The following is a 20508-nucleotide window of genomic DNA, read 5'->3' as shown; positions in this document are numbered from 1 at the left end:
AATATTTAATCAAGCAAAAGGAAACGTGTAATTAGAATCAGCTGTAGCATCAGTTTCTCCTTCTTCTCGTGACCTTTGGCCTCTGCCCGTGGCAGATCTCCCCTCCAGCATGCTGTTGCACTGTACTAGACGAATTCGCCAGCGGGAAACTTTTTTGAACTTCTTTCCCAATTCTCTACAAAGCATAGAATTCAGGACGGACGCGAGAACAAAGGGGGCCACAATCTGAGGTTAGGTAGAGGAAAGATCAGAAGCAACGGGAGGAAATTGCTTACTGAAAGAGTAGTTGATGCTTGGAACAAATTTACAGCAGACTAGATGGACCCGGTAGTCACAATGTTCTACATTTCTAATTCTCATGGATACAAAGTTTTTTTACTTAAAGGGGTACTCCAGCGAAAAACTTTTTTTTCTTTCAAATAAAAAGTTATATAGATTTGTATTTTACTTCTATTTAAAAATCTCAAGTCTACCAGTACTTATCAGCTGCTGTATGGCGTATTCTTTCCAGTCTGACACACTGTTCTCTGCTGCCACCTCTGTCCAGAGCAGGAGAGGTTTACTGTGGGGATTTACTGCTGCTCTGGACATGGACAGAGGTGGCAGCAGAGAGCACTGTGTCAGACTGGAAAGAATACACTACTTCATGCAGGACATGCAGCAGCTGATAAATACCTGAAGACTTCAGATTTTTAAATAGAAGTAAATTACAAATCTATATAACTTTCCGAAACTAGTGTATATGGAAAAAAAAAGGATTTTCGCTGGAGTACCCCTTGATACTGCTGATGGAGTTTCCATGATACTGCTGATGTTAAAGTATTGCCCTCTTCACAAATAGAATAGATATCTGGGAACTTGTGGAACAACTTTCTTTTAGAAATAAAACCAAACAAGTCATTTTTCACTTTTCTTTTTAATTTTATTTATCCTTTTAGCTTAAGTTCATATAAAATCTCCTCTTCATTTTCCCGTCCTCTTTTCTTTTTTAGCAGAACCAGTTGGGACATGACAGGTAAAACCTCGGCAAATACTGAACAGTAAATACAACCTGAAAAGGGTTCTTTTTTTTAGTTTTTTTTTTTTTTTTTAACCACACAGTGAGAATAAAAGAGACATCATTACACAATTTAAAGTGAGGGAAATCGGCAAAAATACGTAGTATCTAAAATATAGAACACAACAAAAAAGAAAGAGAATATACCGGTCTATACATTGACCACTTATATTAGATCAATACCAGTGATAGAATTCACATGATCTGATGAGTTCTCTCTATATAGAACAGGCATAGGGAACCTTGGCTCTCCAGCTGTTGCAAAACTACAACTCTCATCATGCCTGGACAGCCAACGGCTGTCCAGGCATGATGGGAGTTGTAGTTTTGCAACAGCTGGAGAGCCAAGGTTCCCTACCCCTGATACAGAGTCCAAATAGACAGGTCATCTATGGAAAGCAAAAGTATATAGGAGGAGCATACCTCCCTCCTCTCCCCTCTCCTCCTGCCCCCCCTCCCCTTTCCCTCCCTCCTTCTTCACTCTCCTTCCTCCTCTCCAGCAGGAACCTTTGTGTGTTGCAGCTGGTGAGGGGGGAGGTTTCAGCTCTATCTTTTCAGTGTACAGACTCCTTTTTAGCAGCACCACTTCTCCTGTCCTCATTACCCTACAGATCTATTTCTTATTTTTGGGAGTGATTTTCATCAGCTTTTTTTTTTTAATTTTATTTTATGTTCTTTTATTTTTTTAATTTTTCCAGCCTCCAAATAATATGTGATGTTTTATTGGATCCTTTCGTTCGCCTTGGGAATTCCAGCTAGGATGTCTAGAAGATTGCGTCCGTATTCAGTGCCCATTACATATATCAGGTGTCAACTCTAGTAAATGACTGAGCGATATGACGCTTCCCTTTCCATAGCGGGACCTAAAAAAAACAATTGAGTTTTTATTAAACATGTTGTATAGGAAATGAATCGCTCCTCTGGAAGACTATGCTTGACAGCTTAACGGGAGAAAGTTGCGCACTATTCAGCCTTCCGATTTGACCTTTTTGTGTTTTAGAAGTGACCGAATATGTATTCTTTTTGGCAAAAAGCATGCCCACCCTTTGCTTGGGGCTTACCTTGGGGTAAGGGATTCTTTTTATTTTTGCTTCTGTCTCGCACCGGCCACATCTGTTACAGCACAGCCAGCCAAGGTAAGAGAAACTCTTCGGCATGTTGCATGAATGTAGTCCGGCAGATACCGAATAATTGGCCGTAGCCGGCGGTCCCTTGCCAATGCATGAAATGTTTATCGGTTGGGTACATGCATTATTTATGGAAGCTATAGGGCAGTTTTAATAGGGGTTGGTCAGCTTTTACGTTACACTGCTTTATGCATATTCTGTATCTGAGAAGTCATAGGAATACTGTTTTGCTCAGAGTTTACTGACTTCACTATAGAGTAGGGATTGGGAACCTGGGCTTTCCAGCTGTTGCAAAACTACAATTCCCATCATGCCTGGACAGCCGAATGCTGTCAAGGCATGATGGGAGTTGTAGTTTTGCAACAGCTGGAGAGTAAAGGTTCCATAACCCTGTTCTAGACTATTAGAGAGTTTACTCTGAAGGGTTAGTGACTTGTTCTAGACTACATAGCAGAGTTTACCCTGTATATAGGGATATAGGGTTACTGACTTGCTCTAGATGATTTAACAGAATTTACTTTATGTATGTATATATATATATAATATGTGTGTGTGTGTGTACCGGAGAATCCTCCGGTGGGCCCCAAGCTTTAGAACCTGCACTAACACTGACTAACATGTCATTTCTCACTGGTTCTTCACTGTTGGGACCCCAGGATCATTTCCTCTGGTGGGCCCCAGATACCCCAGTCCGACACCCGACACTGCTGACTTGCTCTAGATGATATAATAGAATTTACAGAATTTATATATAGGGTTACTGACTTGCTCTAGACCATGGGACACAGATGTCTAGGTATGCTGAACGTTGGACACCCCTGCTAGACCATGGAATACAGCTAAGCCTGTCTTTAGGGTTACTGCCTGCTCTAGACCAGTGCTTCTCAAACCGTAAGGTGGCCTTACCAGCGCGGCGCCCCCTAGTTGCTGTTATAGGAAGGCAGTGATTATACGCTGCACAGTCCTTTCCCTGACTGCTTTAGGCTTATTGTAATGTTATACCGAGTTTATTTAAAAAATAAATAAAAGATAGACTAAGCAATTTATTTTTGCTTATTTTGGACTTTCACCAAATCCGTAAGATGTTGAGGTCCTGGCATCCTCCGGATCTGTCCGGTGAGGCACAGACATCACATGGGTGAGGCTCCGGGAGAAAAAGTTTAAGTGCTGCTGAAGCCCATCTAACCGAGTATGAACATAGGGTTAATAACTTGCTTTTGAGGATTTAACAGAATTGACTCTGTATATAGGGTTACTGGCCTATTCTAGACCATCTAAGAGTTAACTCTCTATATAGCATTACTGACTTGCTCTAGATGATTTAACCGGATTTGGTTTAACGGTAGATAGGATAACTGGCTTACTTTAGACTATCTAATGAAGTTTACTCTCTATATAGGGTTACTTACTAGCTCTAGACTAACAGAGTTCACACTATATATATATAAAAGTTACTTACTTGCTATAAACTAAAAAAGTCTGTATATAAGATCTAATAGAGTTTACCCTGTATATAAAGTTACTCTACTTTGCTCTACACTATCTAACGGGGTTTACTCCATATATAAGATCACTGACTTGCTGTAGACTATCTAATAGAATTTACTCTCTATAAGGTTACTGACTTGCTGTAGACTATCTAATAGAATTTACTCTCTATAAGGTTACTGACTTGCTGTAGACTTATAGAGTTTACCCTGTATATAAAGTTACTGACTTGTTCTAAACTGAGTTTGTACTATATAAAGGATTAATGACTTGCTCTGCACTACCTGAGTTTACTCTGTATATAAGGGGACTGACTTGCTGTAGACTATCTAATAGAGCCTACTCTGTACATACGGTTACTGACTTGCTGTAGACTATCTAATAGAGCCTACTCTGTACATACGGTTACTGACTTGCTGTAGACTAATAGAGCCTACTCTGTATATTAGGGGACTGACTTGCTATAGACTATCTAATAGAGCTTACTCTGTACATACAGTTACTGACTTGCTGTAGACTATCTAATAGAGCTTACTCTGTATATAAGGTTACTGACTTGCTATAGACTATCTAATAGAGCTTACTCTGTACATACGGTTACTGACTTGCTATAGACTATCTAATAGAGCTTACTCTGTATATAAGGTTACTGACTTGCTATAGACTATCTAATAGACCCTACTCTGTATATAAGGTTACTGACTTGCTATAGACTATCTAATAGAGCTTACTCTGTATATAAGGTTACTGACTTGCTATAGACTATCTAATAGAGCTTACTCTGTATATAAGGTTACTGACTTGCTATAGACTATCTAATAGAGCTTACTCTGTACATACAGTTACTGACTTGCTGTAGACTATCTAATAGAGCCTACTCTGTATATAAGGTTACTGACTTGCTATAGACTATCTAATAGAGCTTACTCTGTATATAAGGTTACTGACTTGCTATAGACTATCTAATAGAGCTTACTCTGTATATAAGGTTACTGACTTGCTATAGACTATCTAATAGAGCTTACTCTGTATATAAGGTTACTGACTTGCTATAGACTATCTAATAGAGCTTACTCTGTATATAAGGTTACTGACTTGCTATAGACTATCTAATAGAGCTTACTCTGTATATAAGGTTACTGACTTGCTATAGACTATCTAATAGAGCTTACTCTGTATATAAGGTTACTGACTTGCTATAGACTATCTAATAGAGCTTACTCTGTATATAAGGTTACTGACTTGATGTACAGTTTACTCTATGTAAAGTTACTGACTTTCTGTAGACTATTTAATAGTTTACTCTCTATCTAAAGTTACTGACTTGCTATAGGCTATCTAATAGTTTACTCTCTAAATAAGGTTACTTACTAGCTGTATACTATCTGAGTTTACTCTCTATATAAGGTTACTTGCTTACTTTATCCCATTTTTACTTCTTTTATTGTAAGAAAGTTAAACCTTCCTGGACAATTAAAAAAAATATATGAAGCATATCACTTTGACTACATCATATTAAAGTATACAGGGGTAGGGAACCTTGGCCCTCCAGCTGTTGCAAAACTACAACTCCCATCATGCCTGGACAGCCAAAGCTTTAGCTATCCAGGCATGATGGGAGTTGTAGTTTTGCAACAGCTGGAGCGCCAAGGTTCCCTAGCCCTGGAGCACATGTAGTCTCAGCCTTTAAGTTATTGTGGCCATTACAACATCCTATAGAGCTTTAAAGCCAATGTCCCATCTGCATAGTGTTTTCTTAGTATTCCCCTAATATAGTCCTGACCTTCAGATCCTCCACTATTAATTCTCATCTTTAACCACTCGGCTTCTGGTTCCAATTAGGTTCCTGAGACTTGATGAATTAAGAATAACAGATCCAATGACATTTCTATCCCTGCATGTATCTCATCACAAATCCCAGAGACTACAGCGGGCCCCTGGGTATTAAACTAACAGCATTAAATCCATTAGAAGTAATGCATGAAGGGCAGCGTCTCCACTACTACTGTGTGTTGCCCCAAGTCATCTAGACCTCCAGGTTTTCCTGTTTGTTCCTATTTGTGCTTGTGAGGGTGTTTTCTGTTCCATCTTTGTTCTGACCTTTGAATGAGTGGCTTCTAAGGGCTGAGCGAGCCTATGATGTGTTTTCTTGCTGCTGTTATGAGGCCTCTTGTTATTTTTTGACATTTTTTAGCTATGACTGTGGATGTTTGGTGGGGTGGGGGGAGATCTCAGCCCTGAGTTTTTCAGGGCCAGAGGCTAGCAGTCTGGGGTGGCGGGGGCTACAGAATGAGATCTCGGCTTCTATAAAAGCCTTTTTATACGTCACATAATTAAAAACAGCAGCTGGGGAAATGACCAAGAGGGACGACGTTGAGACATTCCTGCAAGACATGCTCATTACCAGTTATATCTGATATCGGGCCACAAAGGACACGCTGCTAATGGCGTATACCTCATATAGCTCTCTATCTATTGTTACTGAGTACAGTTAAAGGGGTACTCCAGTAAAAATCGTTTTCTTTCAAATTCAACTGGTTTTAGAAAGTTATATAGATTTCTAATTTACTTCTATTTAAAAATCTCACGTTTTTCCATACTTATCAGCTGCTGTATGCCCTGCAGGAAGTAATGTATTCTCTCCAGTCTGACACAGTGCTCTCTGCTGCCACCTCTGTCCATGTCAGGAACTGCCCAGAGCAGCAGCAAATCCCCATAGAAAACCTCTCCTGCTCTGGACAGTTCTTGACATGGACAGAGGTGGCAGCAGAGAGTGCTGTGTCAGACGGGAAAGAATACACCACTTCTTGTAGGACATACAGCAGCTGATAAGTATGGGAAGTCTTGAGATTTTTAAATAGAAGTAAATTACAAATCTATGTAACTTTCTGAAACCAGTTGAATTTGAAAGAAACCTATTTTTTTTTGCCGAAGTACCCCTTTAAGAAAGACCCATGGTAATGGCCACCCATTGATCACATCTATCTAGAATACTTTTAATATTGTTTTGTTAATTGTTACTGTTGTGACCAGTGCAACTATTATAGCCGTATAAACCATGTTGCCTAGACAGTGCCAAACTATTCTGAATTTTATACAGACATTGCAAACATTCACATAAGAGAAACATCACTGATCTCAGGGAGACCAGCCAAACGATAACACTGCTGACTGCTAGTGAAAGCACTCAATGCAGTGAAATCCTAGGTGCATTGCCCCCTGGAAAATATGAATATGCAAAAGAAGAGCCCATGGAGCCTCATTAAAGAGTCTCAAAACACAGGACTAGCCAGAAGGACCCAGCTCCCGTAGGGAAACCAGCAAAACCACCATATTAAGTGGCCCTATAAGTCAATGTAATGACAAGGGATAAACCAAGGCCAGGTATCCATCCACATACAGCTGTTTCGGGGTGTTGCCCCTCATCAGTGTGGAGCGGGATTCTGGCTAGGTGGGAGCAATGCCTTGCAAACATTTACATAAGTGCTTACCCTGAATGGGGGGGTCTCATCTCATATTCCCCATCTCATCTCATATTAGGTTAATTTACTTATTAGTGAGTAAGAAGATACAACGTTATCTAGATGTTGCTCCTAGTTGGCTTTAGGACTCCCAATTTCTGCAAGGCAAAGAGCCATAGGTATCATTAATATGAGTGATGGCTTTACATAATGTACATGTTTAGTAATAGCTATAATACCACAACTATCCAATCCCAAAGGTTTCTACTACACAACCGTATGCATACACAGCCATATGAAGTTTTCATTTATTTTACTGTTGGACTGTGTGTGAATCTGGAAAGATTTGCACAATGTATTCTTTCCAATCTAACACAGTGCTCTCTGCTGCCACCTCTGTCCATGTCAGGAACTGTTCAGAGCAGTAGCAAATCCCCATAGAAAACCTCTCCTGCTCTGGACAGTTCCTGACATGGATAGAGGTGGCAGCAGAGAGCACTGTGTCAGACTTGAAAGAACACACCACTTCCTGCAGAGCATATAGCAGCTGATAAGTACCGGAAGACTGGAGATTTTTTAATAGAAGTAAATTACAAATCTCTGGCACTAAGGGCCCATTTACACAGAAAGATTATCTGACAGATTATCTGCCAAAGAAACAGACTGTAAACAGAGATCAGGTCATAAAGGAAAGCCTGAGATTTCTCCTCTTTTCAAATCCATTCCTGGCTTTGGCTTCAAATCTTTGGCAGATAATCTGTCAAATAATCTTTCTGTGTAAATGGACCCTAACTGACACCAGTTGGTTTGAAAGAATACAAATTCTCTGGAGTGCTCAGAAGCTTATATATGGGGTGGGGAATATATTGAGGATGAGTGGAACTTTACTTAAAGGGGTGCTCCAGCGTGGGGGCACTTTTTTGGGGGGACCGGGGAGGAGGTGGCTGAAATAAGACGTCCACTTATCTCCCCGGTTCCAGCGGTGGGTCCCGCATCACGGCGCTCCAGTCCCCGGTTCCCAGCCGCTTCCGGGTGTCTGACGCAGCCCGAGACGCTACGTCTCAGGGCCGCTCAGCCACTCTGTGAAGGAGGCGGGATCCGAGCGGACTTCAAACGGATCCCGCCTCCTTCACTGAGTGGCTAAGCGGACCTGAGACGTCACGTCTCGGGCCCCCGTCAGACACCCGGAAGCGGCCGGGAACTGGGGACTGGAGCGTCGTGATGCGGGACCCGCTGCTGGAACCGGGGAGGTAAGTGGACGTCTTTTATTTCAGCCACTTCCTCCCCGGTCCACAAAAAAGTGCCCCCACGCTGGAGCACCCCTTTAGATGTCTCTCCTGGACGCATTTTTGCAAAGTCTTAAAGGGGTACTCCAGCAACATTTCTTTCAAATTAACTGAAACTGGAATTTCAGGAAATTATATAGATTTGTAATTTACTTCTATTTAAAAATCTCCAGTCTTTCGGTACTTAGCAGCTACTGTATGCTCTGCAGGAAGTGGTGTATTCATGCATGTGCAGGTGCCATCTTTAAAAGCCATTTACATTTATCACATAATCTTAAACCGATGAATCATTGAGCTCGTACACAGGGCGATAATCGGCCTGATTATCACTCTGTGTAATAGACTCAACGATCAGCCGATGAAAGTATCATTGGCTGATCGTTTCTTTAGGCCCTGACCTAAAATCATCGGGTGCCGACCTCATATCACTATCGCTAGATTCGCTGTATGTTCTCTAGTAGGAATCTGCCCGTCATCTCTTGTAGAGTTTTGCACCTGCTGTGGTTTTAGTTTGGTACAAGTGCGACACCTATCCGAAAATGGTGGAATAACTCATTCATGTTGTATCCTGTATATGTGGAGCTCATGTCTATGACATTGTAGATTACGCGCACAGCTTTATTTTATTGACAGTACGGAAGTAAAATGCATTTAGGTTTATTTCTTGTTGAACTAACATTCAGTTACAGATATCTTTATTAAAAAGAGAAAATCCGACAACAAACAAGAAATATTAACCTACTGCTTTCTGGGAAATCTGATGTTTTGCTGTGGGCCGGGGTGCTGTGAGGTGGTGGTACAACAAGGTGGGCTAGGGCAGTGCTTCTCAAACTGTGAGGCACCCCTTAGTTGTTGGTGAGGCCCAGCTGAGGAGCCAGTTTTGAGAAAAGTAAAAAAAAGTATGATTTGCACAGTCCTTTTGCTGTTTGCAAAAATCTCCATTTTAGCAACATTGTTAATTTATTTAGTACCAGCTTTATTAGTATCTAGAGCTTGGAAGATGGGTGAAAGGTAGCCCTAGCATTATTTTCAGCTTTTAAATAGACTTTGCTGAGGCCCAGGCACCCTCTTGGTCAGTCTGGTGAGGCCCTGGCATTGCCTTGGTCTGTTGGGTAAGGCTCCAGTAGAAAAAGTTTGAGAAGCACTGGGCTAGGGTACACCTGGGCATGTCATGGTGAACACACTGGCACTGCGCTTGAAAATGGGATAGCTTGAACAATTTATTGTTAAAGTGTACCTGTCTTTTTATAACTTTTACAATCTAAGACAGTAAATGTGAAATAAAGCAAGTTTGCAATATACATTCATTATTTTTATTGTTGTTATCATGTTGTAAAACAAAGCTGTACTTACCAGAAATCCAGGTACAGTCTCTTGAAGGCAGATTTTCTGACTTGTGCTGGTTGTAAAAAAACAGACTAAACACAGGAATTTTAGCCAGTACAGAGAGTCACGGCCAGGGGCGTAGCTAGGGGTTCAGCCTAGGGGGGGGGCGAGTGAGTCTCAGTGGGCCCCCAACTGATTAGGTTACCCATAGGGAAACTCAGCAGACGACAATGTTGTCTGAATAATAAAGGGTATTTTCTGATACATTATTCATAGTGACTCATTACTCATTTTACATATATAGCCGTGTAAAAATTAAAGGGGTTCTCCAAGATTAAATAAACATAGCTGCCTTCTCCTAGACACAGCACCACTCTGCTCCTCAGTTTGTATTTGTATTGTAGCCAGTTCCCCCTTATAGTGCCTCATATTGTAGCCAGTTCCCCCCTATAGTGCCTCTTATAGTAGCCAGTCTCCCCACAGTGCCCCATATAGTAGCCAGTCCCCTTTATAGTGCCCCATATTGTAGCCAGTTCCCCCTATAGTGCCTCATATTGTAGCCAATTCCCCCGTACAGTGCCTCATATAGTAGCCAGTTCCCCCATATAGTGCCTCATATTATAGCCAGTTCCCCCATATAGTGCCTCATATTGTAGCCAGTTCCCCCATATAGTGCCTCATATTGTAGCCAGTTCCCCCATATAGTGCCTCATATTGTAGCCAGTTCCCCCCCTATAGTGCCTCATATAGTAGCCAGTTCCCCCTTATAGTGCCTCATATAGTAGCCAGTTCCCCCCCTATAGTGCCTCATATTGTAGCCAGTTCCCCCTATAGTGCCTCATATAGTAGCCAGTTCCCCCCTATAGTTCCTCATATTGTAGCCAGTTCCCCCCTATAGTGCCTCATATTGTAGCCAGTCCCCCCTATAGTGCCTCATATAGTAGCCAGTCCCCCCTATAGTGCCTCATATTGTACCCAGTTCCCCCTTATAGTGCCTCATATAGTAGTTATTCCCCCCATAGTGCCTCATATTGTAGCCAGTTCCCCGCCATAGTGCCTCATACTGTAGCCAGTTCCCACACTATAGTGCCTCGTATTGTAGCCAGTTCCCCCCTATAGTGCCTCATATTGTAGCCAGTTCCCCCCTATAGTGCCTCATATTGTAGCCAGTTCCCCCCTTATAGTGCCCCATATAGTAGCCAGTCCCCCCTATAGTGCCTCATATTGTAGCTAGTCCCCCCTATAGAAGTCAGTCCCCCTATAGTGCCTCATATAGTAGCCAGTCCCCCATAGTGCCTCATATTGTAGCCAGCCCCCCCTATAGTGCCCCATATAGTAGCCAGTCCCCCCTATAGTGCCTCATATTGTAGCCAGTTCCCCCCTATAGTGCCTCATATTGTAGCCAGTCTCCCCACAGTGCCCCATATACCCATATAGTAGCCAACCTCCCCCCAGCCCCCCCTCCCCATAGTGCCCTCACAAGAAAAACAGTAATTCACCTGTGCTGGCTCCCCGGCAGTCCCTCTATGGTGCTCTTTCTGCTGTCATTAGCACAGGCAGCCGGGTACAGAGACGCTGCCTGTGCTGGGTGCCCCTGCAGATGAATGACAGAGGCTGCAGGTCACTTCCGGCGCAGGCAGCGTCCCTTTACCCGGCTGCTTGCGCTGAAGATGAGAGAGAGAGAGGAGCTGCTGGGGAGGCGGGACAGGTGAGTGGTCCTGGTAACCCTACCCCCCCATTCCGAAGGCAGCGCTGCGGCCGTGCTGCTAATTGGTGGCTAAGGGCCGCCGCTGGACTAAGGGAGCTGCCAGACACTAGGTCTGGTAGCGGCCCTTAGCCTCCAATTAGCGCGGCCCTGGGTGAGTGCGGGGGAATGGCCTGCCCGGTCATAGAAACGGCCATGGACCTCAGTGGGCCCCTGCCAGTGTGGGCCCGGGAGCGACCGCCCCCCCCCCCTGCACCCCCCAAATTTCGCTTCTGGTCACGGCTCAATGTGTCCATCAGTCACATGACTGCCTTCTCTCTGTGAGCACTCAGATGGCCTGGTATACACTGGACTTCCTGTTTTCTGACTGTTTCCTGGTCTTTGAGAGGAAAAAAAAGTCAGAAAACAGAAAGTGCTGTGTTTTCCATGATAACAAAAAAAAGGATGTAAATTGCAAACTTTCTTTATATCACATCTACTGTTTTGATATAACCCTCTCATCTTTAAAGTGACTCTGTACCCACAATCTGACCCCCCAAACCGCTTGTACAGTCGGATAGCTACTTTTAATCCAAGATCTGTCCTGGGGTCCTTTTGGCAGGTGATGCAGTTATTCTCCTAAGTATTGCCTTCCCGCCGTCCCCATCATTAGGAATGCTCCTAGAACAATTTCTCCTATTCATTACCTGTGTGAATGCTGCACATGTGCTGGATTGTTAAGGCACCTGTGCAGTGTTCAGACATGGTGAAGAGGGCGGGAAGGAGTGACTGATGGGCATCACAATCCTAGGGCACGAACACTCTAGGCCAGGCCAATTTCACACAGGGCTGCAAGTTTAAAAGTTGTTTTATAGGACAATAACTGCATCACCAGCTGAACGGACCCCAGGACAGATCTTGGATTAAAAGCAGCTATCCAAAGGTACAAGTGGTTTGGGGGGTCAGATTGTGGGTACAGAGTCGCTTTAACACCCCCTATGCTTCTGAGTCCTTAAAATTTTTATTGTTTTTCCTTGTTTCTTTTCCTTTCTTACTTTGTTCTTTCTTTCTTGTTCATTCATTTTCTTTTTTTTTTCTCTTTTCCTTTAACTCTTTTTATTGTTTTAACTTGTTCACTGTTTACTTTTATGTCTGTATGTATGTGTATGTATATATATATTATTTTTTTAAAATTTAAGTAAGCTTTTTGGGAAATTCTGTGCGGGTCCTAGGTGTCTCTCTTTTTATCCATTTATTATATAAAAGCTGGAAAATGCCCATATATAAGCTGAATGTTATATATTATGCAATGCTATATGTATATGCGATGCCCTGGCCCCTAGGGGCCACTCCGCAGTGTAGATGGTGCTAACAGGCAGGAACAGGGGCAGCTGTAGGGTATAGGGTTGTCACGGTGAAGGCACGAGGGTGATACAGCTGGAAACCGGGCTCCTGACCATGCGGGGATACTGGGCATGCGATTCTTCGTTGTCCTTAGTCAGGGCACCAATTATCACACCAATGCCAAGGTTCAGAAACAACGGTAGTTGTATATTTATTGTAATGGTGGTAACTAGTAGCAACAGTCTCTCCGGATGCAACCGGGAATAAGGCAATCTTGAATAAAGCAGAGTAATGGGTGATGCTGCAATAGGCTGTGAGAGTAGCGTGCTGAATGATGGGAGTAGTAGTGAAACTGAAGATGAGATGCTGGGTGGAATGAGACTTGAATTAAATACTTGCTGTTGATGATTAGAGAAGGTGATGAGAGGAACGACTGAAGAATCGACACCCAGATGAGAATCTTGAGACTTGAGACAGGAACACAGCCAGTGGACTGGAGCAGCAGAGCACACGCAGGCCTCTTTCTTAGCAGGGAGAGAGAACAGACACAGACCTTGTCCCCTGAAGGTGGAGAACAAGACTGAGGTAGAACAGGAAGTCACATGGTAACCCCAGCCAAAGCTCAATGACCATTGGGGGTACCATGGCAACAGGGCACAGTCATGTGACATCCAGCCATTGCATCATCACACCATTAGGCATATACAAAGAAATATACATGAGAAGTACCATACTTGAACACTGGGAGGCGACATAATACCTTTAGGCACTGATACCAAAATATACATACAAGAAAATGAATGGAATAGCAGACCTGAATACTGCAGGGGGGTGACACAATACACGCAGTTTGCAGTGGACCATAGCTTTCCAGAACAGAACCGGTCATAGTAAAAGTGTGAGGATAAGAGGGCTGTTCTGGGACAATGCATATAGGCTAGATATATTGTTATGGAAATTATTGATGGAATAGTATGCTGGCCCGATAGTATGGGGGCCCGATAATAACTGTAAACAAGCTCCAATTTGCTAGATCAGCGCTTGTTTACTGGGCCTATTACATGGCACAATCGTTTAACAAGGGCTGTATGGACATCGTTACCGATGTTTTTGCAGCCCTTGCTTTAAATGGCATACATTACCTGTCTATGGTCCAGAGTTCCCCTTGCGGTCCGCTTCTCCCCGAGTCCCACGCGCTGCAGCTTCAGAGCGGCCTGTCTTAGCTAAAACATGCCGCTCTGAAGCTGCAGCGCGCGGGACCAGGGGAGAAGCAGAGCACAGGAGGAGCCCTGGACCATAGATAGGTAATGCATGCACTTTGCAAATCGTCAGCTGCCGGCCACTCACCGCTATTACACGTACTGATGCGTGTTCGGTGCCCGACAATTATAGGTCCAAACCTATATCAACGATCAGCCGATGATTGTTTTTATTGGCTGATCGTTGTGTATATTACACAGAACGACAATTGGCCAGATAGGGCTGATTCGGCCGATTATCGTTCCGTGTAATAGTACCCTAAGGTGCAGGTGCAACACCTTACACAAGGTGATCTCTTTATTTAAGAATACTTCAGTGCAATACAAGAATAGTGACTACTTAAAGATCAGGTGCAGGTGACAGAGGTGAAGAGTAGGAGGCGAAGTAGTTGAGGTAGCTTGGAGTAGGTATAGGGATCGTCTTGGGGGCTTTGTCCAAGTAGTAGTGTACTATGCCGGGAAAGTTAAGTAGTAGTGTTGAAGAGTGTGAAGAATAATTATACTCATGTTTAGATAAGCTTCTATCTGACCACCTTCTGCCTACACAGCCTCAGTGACCTTCCTGTCAGGTAGTGCATACAACTGGGTGTAGCAGACTTTCTGAGGTTTCCCAGAAGTGCTGTGCGTAATCAGTAAGATACTTCAGCTTTCCCGTTATTTGTGTTACTGGGGATCAGTTCCTTGCTTTGGTAACTGTCCTGAGAACACTGGAGACAGGCCCATGGTGTGGACAAAGTGTACCCTAGAGGATGGTTACCCCTCCTGAGGGTTTAGCACTGCATACCGGAGTAGATCTCTCAGTACCAGAAGCTATCGCTGCTCATAAGTTTTTCTGAAAGCCACTCATCAAAGCCAACTGCTAAGTATCCACCTCATCATGTAGTATCTGCCCATCACTGACTCAATCTGCTTCTGATTTACAATGTAAACAATGCATCTAGAAAGATTTAAAAAAAAGAGAGAGCTAAAACAACTGTGTTTACTTTCCCCTATACTGCTCAGGAGGCTGTCACTGTTCTGTTTTTTTCCTGCCCCTTGGCCAGGTGCTCACTGAATGGTGTGATATTAGGGGTGGGCAAGGTTATATGAGACATTGGTCTCAGTGGGGAGGGGGAGGACAGAGGAGTGGAGACAGTGAAGCAGGCAGTGAGGATATTTAGCAGCTTCAGGGTGTGAGTCAGGATGTGCTGCAGACAAAGCGCCCAATTCATGTAATAGAAACCTATTACACAGAAGCTTAGATTATGGGTAAAATTCAACAGGGGTAAATTTTCTTGAGTTGGGTACCACTTTAAGGACCATAGCCCATTTTGCTAATGTGTAGAGACATATGTGGTCTTTATATGGTCATAACTAGAGATGAGCGAACCTGGAGCATGCTCGAGTCCATCCGAACCCGAACTTTCGGCATTTGATTAGCGGTGGCTGCTGAACTTGAATAAAGCCCTAAGGCTATGTGGAAATCATGGATATAGTCATTGGCTGTATCCATGTTTTCCAGACAACCTTAGAGCTTTATCCAAGTTCAGCAGCCCCAGCTAATCAAATGCCGAACGTTCGGGTTCGGATGGACTCGAGCATGCTCCAGGTTCGCTCATCTCTAGTCATAACTTTAAGATGCTGTTACTTATCCAAGTGATTCTCTCTCTGACAGTTGTTTTGTGACGAAATGGAAGAAGCACGGACGTTTTTAAAATCTGGCTGCCGGCAGGGGGAAATTTGATCAGGAGTATGAACTTACCTTTCTCCGGGCCTGCAGTAAGAAGCTGGGCCGGCCACAGCTCCCCTGCCGCTCTTTGGGATCTCTGGTGCTGACGCATTATAGTTTTTCTTGCAGCCTAGCCCAGGGAGGCAGGGGTTAAGGCTATTAACCTCATTCCTGCCTATGTCTGGCTGAGCCAGGCTGCAGGGACATTATTAACAGTCTCATGAGGTTGCTCTGTAGTTCAAGAGCACAGGGGATGCCTAAAATTTCTACACCGCCTCACAGAGGCAATAATAATAGTGACATATATTTACAGTTATGCAATGGCACTTAAGGCCACTGCATTACTGTAAAGTAATAATATGGTGATAGGTTCTCTTTAAGCTTTCTAATGGTAAGAGTCTCTTTGTTGCCTATCGCAACCAATCACAGCTCAGCATTCATATTCCCAGAGCAATGTGAGAAATGAAAGCTGAGCTGTGATTGGTTGCTATGGATCGCTTACTATAAGACAGCATGATAAATTTCCCTTAGTGTCCTTAGTAGCCCATAGCAACCAATCAGAGCTCCCCTTTCACACTTGCACCCTTGGGACACCTTACTCCAATGTATTTTTGCGTCAAACCAACATATAAAATGTTGGTGTATACTAAGTTCCCTCATGTCTATTTCCTAATAGATAGAAGTACACATTTTTGCCAAATAAAACATTTATTTAGCATTTTAAGTCATTCTCTGGCGGCGGTAGGTTTGCCCCTCGGAGCGTGGTGTGGTGGTGGTGGCGGCTGTGGCGGCGGAGAAGCCCTGCAGCAGCTCCTGGGAGATGATGGCGATGCATTTCCTTAGCTTCTCTGTGCTAGTGAAGCATCGCAGTATCAGTCTGGTGGTGTTCATACAGCTGATCAGTATCCTGCAGGTCGTGTTTATGCAGCTCAAGGTCTCACTGGCGGTTTTGAGCCAGACCCACCTGTTGCAGAGACTGGTCACCCACGTGAGAATCTGAATACTTGTGGCAATCCAGACTAGCTTCTCGCTGACTCTGCTCATCAAATTCAGCAGCTCACCAGTGGTAGTGGTGGTGATCCAGCTGGTAACAGTTGTCCAGATGTGCAGGGAGCTGTGCCGGTGAGGGTGGTGGTCCAGATAATCAAGTCGCTGGTGGTGATATCATTGGTGGTGGTGATCCAGCTCAGCTGCTAAAGAGTGCCAGTGATCCAGATAAGCAGGTGGCTGTCATTGAAAATCCAGCTCCGCAGGCAGCTGGTGGTGGACACCCAACTGAGCACATCACTGATATTGGTGATCCAGCTGAGCAGGGCAAAGAAGGTGCTTTCCATGCTGTGTACATGGCTGGTGCTGGAGATCAGGCTGATCCGGTCTCCAGTGGTCACATTCCAGTTGAGCAGCTCTCCAGTGGTGGTTTTTGTACCCTGTAGGTTGCTGGAACTGGAGCTGGACCTCTGCAAATTTCTGTTGGTAAAGCTGGGACACTGAAGGTTGGTGATGGTAGAGTTCCACCTGGGCAGGTCTCTGATCATAGCATTTGGCCTCTGCAGGTCCCTAGTGATGTTGTCCCAGCTCAACAGGTCGCTGATGGAATTGCCCCAGCTAAGCGGGTTAATGAAGGGTTCAATCAAGATGATCGGGTGTCTGGTGGAGTGGCAGCCCACCAGGATTGGAACCACATAGCACAGGAAGTTGCCAAAAATGGAAAAACCCCTGTCAATCCTCTCATCTCTATCCATGGACTGACGAAAATCAGAAACACTAGAAATAAACTGGCAGTATACACAGGTAGAACAGACAGTGTGATCGCTAGTGAGTCCCTAAGAACAGAGAGTCTGGGGCTCTGCACCTTCTTTTCTAGGGCCCTGGGATGACATCACCCATAATGTTACTTACTTGATGTCACTGCTTGTCATGTTCTGATGTGATGTGATGTCATGAGCATGCCCTGACACGTTGTTGCCATGCAACAGTGCAGACACTTTGCCACAATCCCCCTTGCCTGCAAGTGAAGTGAAAACCAACTGCTAGTACCAATGAGACAGATCATGTCACTGTGATTGAACTGGGCATGTGCAATGCAAGAAAGCGGATGGCGGGCTGTTACCTGGGGTATCAGGTTATGAAACTAAACAGCCCTTAGCGGATTACTGAGGCTATATCTGTGAAACTTTACATTTTAAGTAATCCTTGTACATTGGAAATTAGTTTCATTTAACATAATGCATCACTATAGACATGATTTTGACAAAACCCCTTTAAATGAGTGGATAGTGATCTCTAATGCTAGTGAATCAGTGACAGTGAGCACACTCAATTTGTATAATAGGTCAGGAAGGGTTAGTTAACAGTGTAAGGGCTTGTATTCTTTTAAAGGAGGATACCCATCTGGGGGAGAAGGCGGTGATCTCGCTACGGTTATAACCCCCCCCCCCCCCTCGCGCAAACGTTGTCTGTCTCCATGGCAGCTATGGTAGCTTCTTCTCACAGGACCCACTGGCAGGGTGAGTATTTGGGGGTGGGGTGGCATACAAGATTAATGAGGCACTATACAGTTTCTTCCTGTGAGGCCCCATAGATCCTAGCTATGCCCCTGGCAGTGATTAATGGTAGCAGTTGCTGTTAACTGTGGAACCTTAGGGGTTAAATGGCGTAATTTATCTCTGATCCTGGCTATTACAGCAGCTTGCACCTGCCAGTGATGGCGCAGCCTCTGTGCCAGTACCTTTCCACACCTTCTCAGGTCCACTATTCTTGGACTGTTCCTATTTGTCCTGCTGCAAGTGCTCCTTTTTCCTCTTAGCCCTCCTGGTGAGCACTCACAGTTATATGTAGCACAGTGTATCACTAAGCCACAGGCTCCCCACTCCTGCCTTTACCCTTGTGGCCGCAGGCATCATTATGCCTCCAGGTGCGAGAGGCCGCTCCCTCCCCCAGGGCTCCGACTACTGAGAGCTGCAAAGCAAGGAGAGGAGATGTGGGATATGTGGATCCATCCCGGCATGAGGCCACCTTATCGTGGTGAGATGGTTTATGTGGTGTCCCACTAGGGGTAGTGTTACTATTCACACCCTTCATAAAAGTCTGTACTTTTTGTGGTCTTATTGCAGCTACAGTATTACTAAAGATGACCACTAGTTGTTGCTGTATTGTATAACTAAAGTATGGAAGCCGCACAGCTGAAGTGTCCTAAAAGGTTATTGTATGTGTGTGTACCAGATTCTGTAGACCAGTAGGATCTTTTCTTTCTTCTGTCCTATCACCTCTCTCCTATCCTGTTTCACCCATTAGTACGGTTCAGCCAAAGCTAGTGGGCATAAGGTGGTGTGAAGACTATAGGAAAGGTCAATACACAGACACAGGTTGTTTTCTTCTACAAGTATTCTTCTATGCACTCCAACTTTACAGCAGAGCACATTACTACTTGGGTTGAGTCTCCTCTCCACTACGCTACCTCAGTACAACCTTATCATCTCTACTACATCCTACTCAGCACTTATCCCACAGATCTGGTGGTTCTATGTTCGTATATTTATTGGAACTGTATCAAGTGTATCTCAAGATCCGTTGTATTACCTGCTGAACTTTTACAAGTAGCAAACCTAATCAACGTTATCAACTGAGTGTGTGATTATTTACTACCACCTGCACAGCACTTCCACAGCAATCTTGGGACATTTCCCCTTTCTGTGGGTGGCGGGTCCTACTATTACTCGGGAGGGTCATTACAATGCTCTGGCCACCTGTGACAACATCATCTGTGACTACTCTATCCCAAGGGACCCGGCAGCAACCCGACAGGACACCGGCCACAGGGGAAAAGGGTACAACCGGCCTTACACCTTAAAAGCAGACGTGCCATCACACATGTGCCCACCAGACACTGGCGTTGCGTGACAAAACCCTTAAGGCTGTATCTCGGCCATCCACCCCAGTAGTGGTGTCACACTTCCATCTAGCAAGTGACCGGCCATCCCCCCGCTACAACACTATCCAGGGGCACACCACATTTATACTATTTGCAATTGGAAACCAAGAGCCTCATTATTAATTATTGGCTGGCCTTGGCTGTCATGATTCTAATTAGGGATGGTCCGAACCTGGTTCGGACGGGGTTCGTACGAAACCCAAACCCTCCATAATGATTCCCGCTGTCTGCCCGATTACCGTCTGTCTGGATCCAGCGGGAGGAACGCCTGGAAAACTGGGATACAGCCATAGCCATAGGCGGGTTCGGACCATCCCTAATTCTAATCATATTACACCCTGACAATAGGAGAGTGTGAAAACAAAAGGACGCTGCAACACAGAAGTCTTGCGATACTCGAAACAAAAGCTTCAGAACACTTCCCAAATGTAGACCGAAAAATAAAGGTGTATGGAGGTGCAAAGCTTTTTTTTTTATTTTACAAAAGCAAAAGAACATGACAAAAAAAGCTTTATAAATTTGGTATAGCTATAACTCTACTGCTTTCAGATAGCGCACCTGTAATGGAGTGAGCTTGGTTAGACCAGCACTGCATGGCATGTACGACAGTGGCTCTGTGACTGCAGAACTATTCCCTTTGGCAGCATTTAGAGATACGGTTTACAGCAGCTAAAAGGACTGACACATAATATACAGTTTAATACACTCGGCCATCTTTACCGCAATAAACCGTGATTACATGCAAAACTTTGCAACTAAAATGTATACTCAAGCAGAACCCTTATGCAAACAGATGTACTCTGCAAAAAAAAGCTGTCAGACGTGAGGAGTTCATAC

General features: G+C 44.2%; 1 protein-coding gene across 3 annotated transcripts in view; it reads left to right on the top strand.

Annotated features, from left to right (window-relative positions):
• The first annotated feature begins 1582 nt into the window (after positions 1–1582).
• The window catches only part of SCUBE3 (signal peptide, CUB domain and EGF like domain containing 3), a 71774-nt gene continuing 52848 nt past the window's right edge, over positions 1583–20508 (top strand). For all 3 annotated transcript variants that reach the window (XM_069971444.1, XM_069971443.1, XM_069971445.1), the window contains exon 1: positions 1583–2193. In XM_069971444.1, the coding sequence (XP_069827545.1) occupies positions 2070–2193 (124 nt within the window). In that variant the 5' untranslated portion in view covers positions 1583–2069. The remainder of the gene's footprint in view (positions 2194–20508) is intronic.

The sequence above is a fragment of the Dendropsophus ebraccatus genome, chromosome 5, assembly GCF_027789765.1.
Source record: "Dendropsophus ebraccatus isolate aDenEbr1 chromosome 5, aDenEbr1.pat, whole genome shotgun sequence".
NCBI lineage: Eukaryota > Metazoa > Chordata > Amphibia > Anura > Hylidae > Dendropsophus > Dendropsophus ebraccatus.
Note: the sequence above shows the minus strand (reverse complement) of the source record. Positions and strands in the feature narration are given on the sequence as shown.